The sequence below is a fragment of the Camellia sinensis genome, chromosome 10, assembly GCF_055761805.1.
Source record: "Camellia sinensis isolate YWXY chromosome 10, ASM5576180v1, whole genome shotgun sequence".
Taxonomy (NCBI): Eukaryota; Viridiplantae; Streptophyta; class Magnoliopsida; order Ericales; family Theaceae; genus Camellia; species Camellia sinensis.
In genome coordinates this window covers 171,528,091-171,541,410 of record NC_138970.1, presented here as the reverse complement: position 1 = coordinate 171,541,410, position 13,320 = coordinate 171,528,091, and the positions used below count along the sequence as shown (strand labels likewise).

The 13,320-nt window shown below is 36.5% G+C and overlaps 1 protein-coding gene across 1 annotated transcript; it reads right to left on the bottom strand.

Annotated features, from left to right (window-relative positions):
- Positions 1-4,216: 4,216 nt before the first annotated feature.
- On the bottom strand, positions 4,217-12,497 carry LOC114286493 (ATP-citrate synthase alpha chain protein 1-like). The gene is made up of 12 exons (XM_082892829.1): positions 12,059-12,497; positions 11,680-11,789; positions 8,267-8,443; positions 7,903-8,145; positions 7,237-7,288; positions 7,016-7,130; positions 6,801-6,882; positions 6,275-6,370; positions 5,726-5,827; positions 5,392-5,508; positions 4,989-5,105; positions 4,217-4,453 (listed from the first exon to the last, which is right to left on the bottom strand). Exons 2-12 carry the CDS (start codon positions 11,776-11,778, stop codon positions 4,382-4,384), a joined length of 1,272 nt encoding a protein of 423 aa, XP_082748955.1. The 5' UTR covers positions 11,779-11,789; positions 12,059-12,497; the 3' UTR covers positions 4,217-4,381.
- Positions 12,498-13,320: the final 823 nt, after the last annotated feature.

Genomic DNA, 13,320 nt, shown 5'->3' with positions numbered 1-13,320 from the left:
TTGTTACGAACGCCTCCGCCAATTGCGCCCAGGAGGCTATGCTGCCTTCTGGAAGTTTTTCGAACCAAGTCAAGCCTAGGTCACCAAGGCTTGATGGGAAGAGGATGCACATCAAAGTCTCGTTTCGTCGATATACCGCCATAACCTGGCGGAAGTGGCTTAGGTGCGTGCAAGGGTCTGTCTTCCCTTCGTACGTGGTAAATTTAGGCTAGATGAAGCCTGAGGGTAATGATGCGTTCTCAATTGCCAGAACGAACGGCGAGCTATGTAGTCTTGCCAACGCTTTATCTGTTGGTTCGTAGGCAAGGTGTGGTACTGGCATTCCAACCTCGACGCTTCCATGCGTTCGAGGAGCCAACCGTCGAAGGGCTGAAACTCTGTGCGGGTTGCGTGCCCTAGCATCCTTCTTCTGTCGTGCCCTTTCTTCAAGCACAGTCCGTAAGTCGGACGATCTAGGCAACTCCGTTTGCCTGGATTATGTATAGTGCGTGTGTGAGGGCCGATAGGTACTTCCCTCTGTGTAAGTCCTTAATGATCTCGTTCTCTCAGACCTGGAGTAACGAGTTCTGGAAGTCCTTGATTGAGTGTCGCTCGTCCTGAGGCTTCTACTTTCTGCTTGCGATGTCGTGGTATGCATACTACGATCTTCTGAGTGGCGAGGAGGCGCATTGCCTTTGCACCTCTCTTCTGTCGCCACCTCTTTTCCCTTGATCTGGCGCTTCATGGCCTCCATGTCCGCCGCCATCTTCGTTATTAATTCATCTTGCTCCTTCACGCGGTCCTCCAGAACTTGAGGATCAATCCTCCGCCTTTGTCTGTCAGGATTTCGTGAACGAGAGTGACGGGGGCTGTTAGTCCACCTCCTCTCCTTTGCATCCCTTCTGGGATTTTGTCGTTGTGGCTCCAAGTCCGCTATGGGAGGGATAGAAGGTAGGCCTTCGCGCCTTGCACCCCCCTCTGGTGTTTGTCCGTCGATGGCAGACTACGGCAAATCTTCGTTGTGCGCCATTGCTTCTAAAGAGGAAAAGCTTGATCAAGAGGTTTTGTTTTAGTCTGATCTTCCCACAGACGGCGCCAATTGTACGGGCACGAAATATTCTTCTCGTATAATCCTGTTGATCAAGTCTGCGCTCTTCCGTACGTCATCGCTTTACTCCCTGAAAACACAATCGTGAGCTAGCCGGTGGGTGTGTGCCGGATACCTCTCCGATGCCTAAATCAGCAAAATAGACAAATACAAAAAGCTCTGTGTATTCGAGAATCAAAGTTGTGTGTTACCTCTCTATAGGTGATGTTCGTGAGCTTTTGTAGGTTCCGTGTGGCATAATCCTAGTTGGACTTTTACTCTTCCATGTAGAGTCCTCTTAGGATTCATACTCCTGAAAGATAATACTTATCCTTCAACACCCCCCTCACTGCTTAAACCAAGTGAGATGGTTTCAAACCGGTAGTATGGCAAAACGACCGGGATAACAAAGCCATGCTAAACGGGCCAAAACGACCGAACTCTAGTTAGCTCGGCTCTCTCTTCACAGCTTGTACCCCGGTTTTACCTATTGAGACCGAGCTAACCGTAGCAAACTTGGACCGGGCTGACCAAAGCTAGGCTTACCGTGCAAAGTCGTTGTATCTCAGCTCCGAATGGCGTGACTGAACTAACTTCTTCTAATCGTGGTGACCGAACTAACCGTTGCTCTTTTTAGGACCAGACTAATTACCAAGCCTTTTTACTTAGTCTGGCGGCAAGAGCCTTACTTTGGACCGAGCTAACACTTGACCGTGGCCTATCTCCCTAGCCTCTTCATTACGGCCCAAAGAACAATCCATTGCCCAGCTCGGCCCAATTTACATATAAATTACCCTCTCAAAAAAATACTCTTATTTAGATCATCCCAAACAACCCCTTATATGGAGATATTATTGGTGAAGGTTGTTGCTCGGTTTGTATAAAAGTATTGTTCAGCATTCATACTGATTTATCGTTAATTATGAGTTGATTTAATCCATATTTTAAAATTTATAATTTATCTTTGAAATAGTTCTATCCCACCATAATTAATACATTTTTTTTATTTATAATAAAATATCAAAATAAAAATTAGTATAAAAAAAATTTAAAATGTAAAATTTATTACAAATTAATATTTGATAATGTAATTCGGTCAGCAGGGTATGGGTCGGACCAATTCAAGCGCTCCACAGGTTGGTGATTCTTTGTCCTCCTAATCGCACCTGCAACAAGTCCAGTAGGAAGGTTATGAAATGTAGGTGGTTCCTTCCTGTGGACCCTCCGACGATCAAGTTAGGAGAGAATATCGTCAGAATAACAATTTAAGGAGGAGGTTTAAAGTAGAGAGAGAGAGAGAGAGAGAGAGAGAGAGAGGGTGAATTACTTGTTGTCAAAACGTTCCTTAGAAACTTCTTTATATCTCTTACTAATTATTTCCTTATCTATTCATGTTGTCCCATTGGCCAAAAGTTAAGGCCTCGTTTGGGAATCCTCATTTTTAGCCAAAAATTTACTAAATTAGCCAAAAAGCCAACAACCCATACCAAAAGGTCAAAGATTCTCTTTTCTCTCTACTTTTTGCACATCTTTTCGTAAAAAGTCAAAAAGTCATCTCAAACATACTAGTTTTTTTTAGCTCATATTTTAGCCAAATAGCCAAAAAGTTACTAAATTAGCCTGTTCCCAAACGAGGCCTTAGTCACCTACTAGCCGTTGACCATGCCTATTTCACCATGCTTCCTTTTGAAAGGTCTTGTTACATTTAATGTTCTGATAGTCTTATTTAATACTGGGCGTCGACCATGCCTATTTCACCATGCTTCCTCTTGAGAGGTCTTGTTACATTTAATGTTCTGATAGTCTTATTTAATACTTGGCGTATGAGCTCAATAACTCTATAAAATCTTTATCTGTCAAGTGACTAACTCCCTACTTCGACATGTGTCTAGCTGTAACTGGACTTGGACCACTATAAGTATTTGCTGGATTTTCTGTTGGACCTGTTCTAGGTTTCATGATGATAACTAATCAAACCATGAGTTGCATCCTCATGAGCAATGCCCATCAATGTTATATATATAAAATATTATATAACATCAGTTATAAGTTTATCCTCAATATTATATATATAAAATATTATATAACATCAGCTATAAGTTTATCCGCAAATCACACCGCAAATCACACCGCATACACCTAGCTGGTGCTATGAAGTCAATGTTGAATACTTGGCCTGGATGGAAATAAATCTATATTGATCCTCACGCATTAACATGAGGACCATTTTTGTTTTAAATTTTACACAAGTAGTTGCTTGTGTTTTCTTCTATAATCAATTAACAATGTTACAAATTCAGAAAAAAGTAAAATTAAAAATTAAAAAAAGAAGAAGTGAAGATGCATGGACCAATGATGCATGGACCAATGAGGTTACCATGAAATATTGTTAAAAGAAATGTTTTATACGGTTTAACGATTTTAAAATATTTCAATTCATTATCATTATTATTATTATTATTTTGATAAAGATGCATGGACCAATGAGGTTACCATGAAATATTTACTGATAAATGTAGGAAAGAAAATTTGGCCCGAAGTGGGCCGGATTCCCAAAGTCTGGCCTTGCGAATTCCTGCCAAATTTTGGATCAGTTTGGGAGTTTGGGCTGGCCCACGTGCGAAAACTCTTGACCCATGCCCTGGTCCATGGGGTGCTCGGGGCTGCGGGCTGGCGGGCGGGCAGGTTGGGGGTGTCATTTTTTTTTAAAAAAATTTCACTGCAATAGTTTGAAAAAAACATTAGGCCTCGAACGGGCCTTATAGGGGGTCGGAGGATTAGGTCTCGGGCCAGGCATAGCTTCGAAATATAGGGCCCAGGGGCCTGGGTTTGTGGTTTATTTTGGGGAAGAGATGGAGCATCCAAAAAATAATATCAATGGACTCGTGGACGTATACGGAGTGTGAATCATTCGATGAGTTCAATATATTTTTATAGATGATTATAATCCATTTTGGAGCTGGTTTCAGGTTTGCACAAAGTTTGACAAGCCTGGCTTGATCCCCCAAAATGAAAACCAAATAATTTAAGTAATATTTGGACCTTCAAGTCCTTGAATGATTGAGGATATCAGAACCAATGCTCTCAACTAGTCTAGATAGTGTTTAGCAGCACAAATGTCTTAAAGATAAAAACAAGTTAACTACAAGATTACTAGTTTAATTTCTAGAGTGGAACTCATTTATATCAAAGTAAAAAATACAATTAAACTTCTTGTCATCTGGGATTGATAGTACTAAAACATCATAAAACACAATAAACATGCCATGGAAATGTAGAGAAGAAAAAGGAAATCAGCAACAAGATTGATAGAATTTATGCAGCTGCGGTGATGCACTCAATCGCCTGCTTGCATATGCCAGTCATTGTGGCCTCAGGTCCATAAACCTACAAGAAAAACATAAAAACAAGAGGAACATTTTAGAATTGTTGATTCCTTGGATAGTAAGTTGAAAATATGTTCTCAATATGTTCGAATGTGAAGGCAAGGTTGATAATCCCTCCAACTTGAAGAGATGGGACCAAAAGGAAACTAGAAGAACAAAAATTCATAACTTAGAGTTGGTTGGAGAAAAAAATCTCCAAATGTGATGAGTGAGATGGGAAACCTAACAATTATAATTCCACCAAGCATGGGAAAGGCGGTGGCATTGTTACTTAGCAAAACCTAACATAACTTCTTGGGTCGTTAGTGGTTGTTTATTTTATAGCCTAGATTCTAAAGTTGTGAGTTTTATTTCCAGGTTTGTTGGTTTCGTTAATTGTTGCTTCTTGGAACTAGAGGCTCCCACTTTTGAGCATTGTGCCCTATGGGCTTTGTATTGAGATCAATTGTATATCCCTTCTTTTTGGCAGTTAATGCTCACAGAGAGAGAGAGAGAGAGAGAGAGAGAGAGAGAGATTCCAGGAAGATATTGGTTACCTCAATAGGGATGCCAATTTCCTCTCCAAGTGTCCGCATTTTTGCAAGACCCCTTTGGTAATTCGGACCTCCTCTCCTAACATATATATTCATTCTTGCAGCTTTAAGCTTCGACTCCTGTTCAGACAAAACCAAATTCAGTAACTATGGCTTACAGCAAAAGGATGACGTTCAGAATAGGCGAAGCCAAACCCCTGAAGGGCCATCCAAGTTGGTAAGTGAGTATGCTCCCCATTTTACTGATGAGGGTTTGAATCCCCTCCCGATTGCCAGATTCACTGGCTTAGGGGCAGATTTTGAATCTCGAGTTTACCTTCCCTGGGCTGGGTCCAAATGGGGCCTAGGATGGATTCTCAATTATCAAAATTAAAAAAATAAATAAGCAGAGCCAAAATGAGCTCACCTTCTCCTTCAATGCTCTAATTATGCCATTGAAAGTAGCGGCAACATCAGTAAAGTTAGCAATTCCTCCTCCTATAACAAGGGCTCTCGGGTGGCCATCAGGATCTGCTGTTGCACACTATATAGGATTGATGAAATTATTAGCGAAGGTATGAAACAAAACAAAACAAAAATCTAAGAAGTTAAAAGCAGTCATTCAATCATTACAACCACGATCAACATTAGGCAGACTAACAGGAGAAGTTTAAGAATATACATTAAAAGGAACTTTTGACTAATTTGCCCCAATTTTCTGTGCAAGTGTTAAAAGTAATATCTAATCTCTTAATCCTTACATCAATTACAACTCGGGCATACTGCAACACCTCCTCTTCGTTGGGTGCTCCACTGTATTCAGCATAGTTTCCAAGCTCAGCAGCAAAGCCGAGATCACCAACCTGATCAAGCAAATCCATTAGTATGTAAGAACTTAAAAAGCATTTGTATACAGGTAAATTACACTTTGCACCCTTACATTCAAACTCAACATAGCACTTTGGTCCCTACACTCAAAATTGTGACGATCAAAACCTTGCACTTTTGGTCAAGTTGCAATTTCAACTTCAACCCTCTGTCAAGTAGACATGTGACCGTTACATGGCCTCTCTCAAAAGTCAAATTTCACATTAGTTTTGGCTTCCTAAGATTTGATTTGATGGACCAATTTTTATGTCACATGAAGTTGATGGAGGGTTGACATTGAACTTTGATTGAAACTGCAGTGTTTCTTCCAATTGCAATTGTTAAGCGAAGAATCATAGCAAATTTAGAAATCAAGTGTACATATACAAAGAGTTATTTAGTCTCTGTATTAACTCCAATCTCCTAAAGCATGAGAACCATACCGTATCTGCATAGATGACACTAGCACCTCCTCCAGCTACCATTGTCCAGATTCGTCCCTTTGGGTTCAAAACTGTGAACTTCAATGATGCACTTGTCTTCAAGCAAATAACAAATACTGAAGTTTAATAACATCCTCATGTATGGAGATATCCAATAAAAATAATGAGAAATCTCAAGTTTCAAAGGATGGAAACCAACTCTTAGGCTGTGTTTGGATCTAGGATTTGGAGATGGATTTGTGGAGGGAAAGGATGAGGAAAGGGAAATGCAACAAAACTTCAATTTCTATTTTATTCACTTATCCTTTCCAATTTCCTTTTCCTACACAAATCCTTTCTCAGAATTAGGATTTTCATCAGATAACAACCTTAAAGTTCGGGAAGAGTGGAAAAAGGAAGAATGTTTCGTACAAGATACGGAAACTTAAAAAAAATCACTTTACCATTAAATATTTTTCTTAAAAGTAGGATTTGTCAAGTAGGTTAAAACAGGTCTTGAGAGCAGGCCTGAAGCATCAATTTGTACCTTTTCATCTAGCCCATGAATAAAGCTCTCCGTAGGACTCATAACTCTTCCAAATGGCATAGGGAATTCAATATTGCCCCATCTGCAAGAATAAGGTCTTTCATGAGGATGCTAGAAAAAGAAAATATATATGTATGATAAATAAATAAAAACTGTCCCACAGAGTGGCTGAACTCCTATATTAAAATTGACAGTCACTGAAATTAGGAATATACTTTTTGAAGTTCTTGAAGGTAGCAGTATCATCGAGTTCCCCTCTCATATCCAAAGGATAAGGCTTTCCGTTGACCAATGTGAAAGGATTCATCTCCAGGAAAGTGAAGTCCAGGTCTAAAAACACGATAAATTTGCAAGTTAATAGTCAATTGTTAGCAGTTATTCACATTGACTTGAAAACTCTGAAAGCAAAGAGATTCGCTGAAGATCTTAAGCTTACCTAAAAATAGAGCAAAAATCACTTTAATGAACTCCTCAATTACCCCTTTGTACTGAATCACAGAACAGGCATCATGTCAGCTATTTAGATCAACAACATAAAAGGTTTCTACTCCAACAGGGTGACCTTATTTTCCACCGAGTCCAATCCAATTAACAAGGAAATTAAGATAAACACACAGTTCCATTGAAGTCATGATTATAATAATAGGGTAAAATATACTATATAATTTGTTCTTGGCTAAGGAGCACGGACACTTCAGTGACACTTTTGCATTTTTCGGAATTTTTACACTTTTAAATTTGTTTTGAGAGATTTATAGGATGGATACATCAGGTGCACTTCAATTTTCTACAATTTTATTTTATTTTTGGACATGATTCATGAATGATATCTTATGTTTGAAAAGTTATGGGATATGTGGATTTTTTATGGCATAAACTATAAGTATGTTTGACATATAACAAAATTATAAAAATATACTTGCCTCAAAAGTATCATGTCCTACATTTTTTAAAAATCACAATGGCATCATGTCCATGTCTGTGCTATTAGTTCTTGGAAATTGAACATTAAGCTTGAAAACTGTCTGACTTGACAATTTCCATCAAAAGGCAACCAAGGAGCAGGAAAATGGCCCAGTGTACTAATAAACATGGAAATTACCTCCAAGGGAAGGGTTGCAACAAGTGGTGCGCATGTCTCTGATGTAAAGGCCACCCCTGTAGGAACGAATATAGTCTTAACCTTGTCCCAGTTCTCTTCAATTTCAATTCCTCCACATTCTGAAAAGCTTACGCTACACCCAAGTCGTTCTGACACAATATTAAGGTAAAACTCTTCATTGTGAGGAACGAAAGGCTCAACAATGAAAGTTGTTATGGGTCCTTTGCATCCTCCCATCTCAACCTGTTGATCCAAATAGATGAACATAAGTAAAATAATTTCTACACAAAGTATGTACAAAAGCAGTTCGTATTGATACTTGTTGAATCAGTAAGATGAGCAAAGAACAGAAAGTTTCAACTACCTCTTTGCCAAGTCGCTCTTTCACAAAAACAGAAACTTGAGCCAAATCTAGATTCAAGGCAACTAACCCACTCTTTCCACGCTTTCCAAACAACATATCAGGTTTCACAACCAATTTTGTTGATGAGAGCCAGGGCTCCTTTTCCACTAATTCAATGACATTGGTTGACTCTGTAATCTAAAACCAGAAAAGAAAACAAACACATCATTTAAGTTCACCAAAGATCACAACTCAGATTATATAGTGAAAAAAGAACCAATTTAAGAAAATTTTGGATGTTCGACTTTTTGGGGCCTTAGGTCTTTTAAGCAACCGGGCATGCAATATTACATGCATCTTACATTGCACTTAAATTTATATTATCAATATACATTGGATTAATTTTAGATTTGTTTGGCAACAAAATACTTACTCCAAAACTGCATCTTTTTTCACTAATATAGATCAGAAGTTCTGTAAATTTGAGTGGTTCAACAGTTTGGTCTACACATTGACGGTAGCATCACTAACAACTTCCAAACAATTAATCTAAACGTGAATCTTAGGTTTTCAACCATGATTATTGATTAAGTCATTTATAGAGAATAAAGAGGTCTTGATATTTAATCATTGGCTTAGAGTTATATGAGAGTCCATGATGAAACCAAGAACTTTTTCTGTACATTTCTAGTTACTCCACCACACAATGATTTAAATAACAACTCTTTAAAATGAGGATCTTAAAGATAGTTATGTCCTTTCTAATCAACCTAACTGAATGAGCCTTTGTCCTACTTGGGATCAGTAACACGGGTCCATTTCTATTTGCAGTTGTATCTCATCTAAGTTTAAGATAGGTGCCCTTTCTTATCACTCCCCATGTGCAAAACCCATCTCACGTGTCAAGAGGTGAACTGGACAGGTGCACAAACACAGATAAGCGAGAGTGCACAATAATAAACACAACGGGAAGACAAAACAAATCATAAGTTTGAACCAAAGGCCTCCTAAAACCATAGCTTTGTTCCCATGTTAGAACAACAATTATACCAAATTTTAGGATACGAGTCCAACAATCAAACTATCCATGACCTCAACCCATGTTCTCCCTTGCCTTGCTGTATTTCTTCTGTTTCCTTTACCACTCACCACGTGGATCAAATCACTCCTCCTTACATCAGTCAACTATTCACATGACTATAATATCACAAGCCATTGTTTCTTATCTTCATATGGGACTACTTTTTAACTTTTTCCTAATTGATTCATTTCTCATTTTATATTTTTTCCATGAAAAATAAATGTTTCCTTTGAAAATATACAGGCATATCCTAATTTAACTATGAAGAAATTTTTATCATTGAAAATCACAAAGAAACTTAGGCGGTGTTTGGTGGAACTTTCCAAACATGATTCCGCAACATGATTTGAGTGCTCTGTTTGTTTATAATTTTTAAAAATTGATTTCATACCCACTTTTCAAAACACGTCTACCCGATTATCCTCCCGGACGTCCCCCAAACATCCAGCCTGAAACATTATCCGTGTTTTTTTTTTTGGGCACATGTTATTTTTATATTTTAAATAAAAAATATTTTGAGAATGTTTTTTAAAAATTTTATGAGCTTTGAATTCCACACCCGCTTTTCAAAACACGTCTACCCAATCATCCTCCCGGACGTCCAGCCTATTGACTGGAATAGTATCGGTGTTTTTTTTGTCTTTTTTTGGCACGTGTTATTTTCATATTTTAAATAAAAAATATTTTGGGAATATTTTTTAAATTTTTTATGAGCTTTGAATGGCATTTTGGGGTTGTATGTTTGGTTATGAGTCGTAAATTTTTGAATCAAATATCATATGTCATATCACTCAATTCAAACACAATTCAAAACTATTTTCAAAACTCATAACCAAGGTTGTTAAAATCGGGATCCTACGTTGGATCGTTGGAGGTGTTTATAGGATCGGATCATAGAATCGGATCGAGGATCGTAAGATCCTACCGAAAAAGACAAATTACATAATAATTTAATTTAAATAAATATTTCTTATAAAGTACACACAAAATGAACCTATATTTTATTAAAAAGAAGTGAAGATATTGTGAAAAATATAATACTCCATGTAAAATGTACATATAATATTATGCAATAGAAAACTCGATGGTAAAAATTCTGTATTTTATCAAAAAAGAAGGTGAAGAAGAAGAAGAATTCTATAACAAAATACTTTACAATGTACAATAATGCATAAAAAGTGAAGAAAAAATATTTAACAAAATTGGATATGAAAATAGATTAAGAACTCAAAAGAGTAGCTTAGTCGAATGATATGGTTTGTCGTTAGCATCCCTGGTGGAGCAGATTCGAGTCACAAAAAAAATTTCTCTAGAATTGGGATAAAGTTACAATCATCTTACCCTTCTTAGACTCCGCTAAACCTAAGTTTGTTTTTCCGACTATTTAATTTTCTTAAATTACCGTAATATTTGAATGTTTGTTTCCTAATTTGTTTTTCTTAGTCTATTTGATTCAATACTACTTAATTTTTATTATTTATTTTGACAACATAAATTGATATTTTGACAACAAATATAAAATTTACAACAAAATATGTCATACAATACAAAACAAGGCTTGTAAATTGGATCGGATAGGATCGGATTCGGATCGGGATTCCACGATCCTATAAGACCCCACTACCAGGATCGAAAGATCCTGCCTATAAGGAGTTTTTTACACGATCCGGATCGATTGCACTCAAATGGATCGTAAGATCGTAGGATCGTAAGATCCGGATCGGGATTCTGATAACCATGCTCATAACCAAATAAATTTTCCACACTCAAATCATAATTTAAAAACTCACAAAATCAAAATACAACTTTATTCTCAAATCATAATTCTAAAACTCTACCAAACGCAACCTTAATATTTTTTACATTCTTTGAATTAAGTCTTTTTTTTAAAAATATTATATATATTAAAGCTTTGACCTTGTAGTTGTAGTGAGCCTCCGTTTGGGAACTGGGTTGGCTTTTTGGTTTTTTGGCTTTTTTGGCTATTTTAGCCTGGGCTTAAAAGCTTGGTTTGGGAAGGGCTTTTTAACTTTTTGGTTTTTTTAAGTTTTTTTTGTGAGAGAAGAATGTAATGATTATGGGTTGGATGTGATGTTTTGTTTGTTATGGCTAAAATAGCCTATTTTATTTTTTGTGACTAAAATAGCCAAAAAAGCCCAAACCATGGCTTCCCAAACGAAGCCAATGAATTCTCTTTCCATTAACCAACAGCTCCCGTTTATGATTGATATCACAAACTACTATAGAAGACCCATTTTCAAGAATCACACCGAATTCCAGAAGCTCATTATTGAGAATTCATGAAGCCAACCTGAGAAAAGCCAAGATTCAAAATCTAAGAAATTTCACTCACTTGTGCAGATTTCATGCCCAATTCGGTGCCGGCGAGCCTCTTGTAGTGCTCCTTCAACAACCTCTTGGAATCATACTCTCTGATCTTCTTGCGTGCCATTTCTCTTCAACCTATTTCCACAAAACCCACAATGACAAAAGATTTAAACACAGATCCACATCCTCAAATTATAAAAATGCAAATCAAATTAACAAAGACAACAAATCAAAACAATGTTAAACTCGAAAACAGAGCAAAACCCATATATCATTTGAAACAAAAAGCACCATCCAGTGATATTCACATCAATATACAGATCAATCAACAGTGGGTATGAAAGATCCAAGCTTGCAATAACAGAGTAAATTGAAAAATTAAAAAAGAAATAAATCAAAATTACCTTATGAATGAGAGAAGAGGAGGTGGCTTTCGGGTATCTTTCAGTGAGACAGAAGAGAGAGAAAGATTCAACACAAACTGAAATCTTCAGGGGTTTGATGGGTCAATTTATAGTAAAAAAAAAACGATGGTTTTTCTTAATTTAATTTTTTATATATATTATAAAAATCAATAGGTTGCTTATAGAGATCTGAGAGATATTATATATTATTAATTTATTTATAAATATATAGAGTGTTTTTTTTCCGCGGGAAGCTGTGAACAAAATATATGGCCACATGTTGGCAGACCTACCTTCCCACAGCGAGCACCAACCGGTTAAACTGCTGACACTTTACAAATAGGGTATGGCTGCTGTCTAGTCCGGAAACGTGGTAGACTGTACTATTGAGCCTGTGGAAGCCACCACAGGTTCCATTTTAATAATCTGAGCCATCAATATGTAGAATTCGTCGAGTACTATATATTTATAAAAAATCATGTTGATCGGATATCGATAGCTGTATGATCAAATCAGTTTCGTATTAAAAAAATTAGACGGTGAACAAATTAACGATTGACAAAAAACTATTTTGATCACATAGCTATCGATATCCGATTAAAGTGATTTTTTTGCAGGCATATAGTACTCGATGATTTCTACACATTCAACGATTCAAATTATCAAAACAGGACCCGTGGTGAGCCCTCACGGATCCAACAGCACGATCCAGTTCGATCCTAAACTGGATAAAAGCCATGCCCTTACAAATATATACCATTGTGATTAATAGTTGAATTTCAAAATTCTCTTCATTCAATAGATCTCTATTTTAATTTAGGAAAACACTACGTCCACAAATACATTTTATAATTAAAAAAATAATATAATTTTAATTTTTTGAGTTATAACTAAAAAATATCATAATTAAATTAAATACAATATAAGATATAACTAAAAAACTTGTGAGTCATAACTAAAATAATATCATGATTAAAAAAGAAAATGAGCCATAACTAAGAAAAAAAATGGTATAACTAAATATACATATGATATACTATTTTTAAAAGGGTGAATATTAGAATTTTCCTTTAATATAAAACTAGTTGAAAATTTTTTTAAGCCTCTCCAACTTTGGATAGTAGGAGAGGATCAATATATTTTTTCTTATTAGATAAGGTCTTTCAATTATATTATTATAGAAATTTCAGCTTATTACAGATAAATTTTTCTGTGAATAGCTGAAAATTTATCTTTCTATAAAAATATTACATGTCATTTAT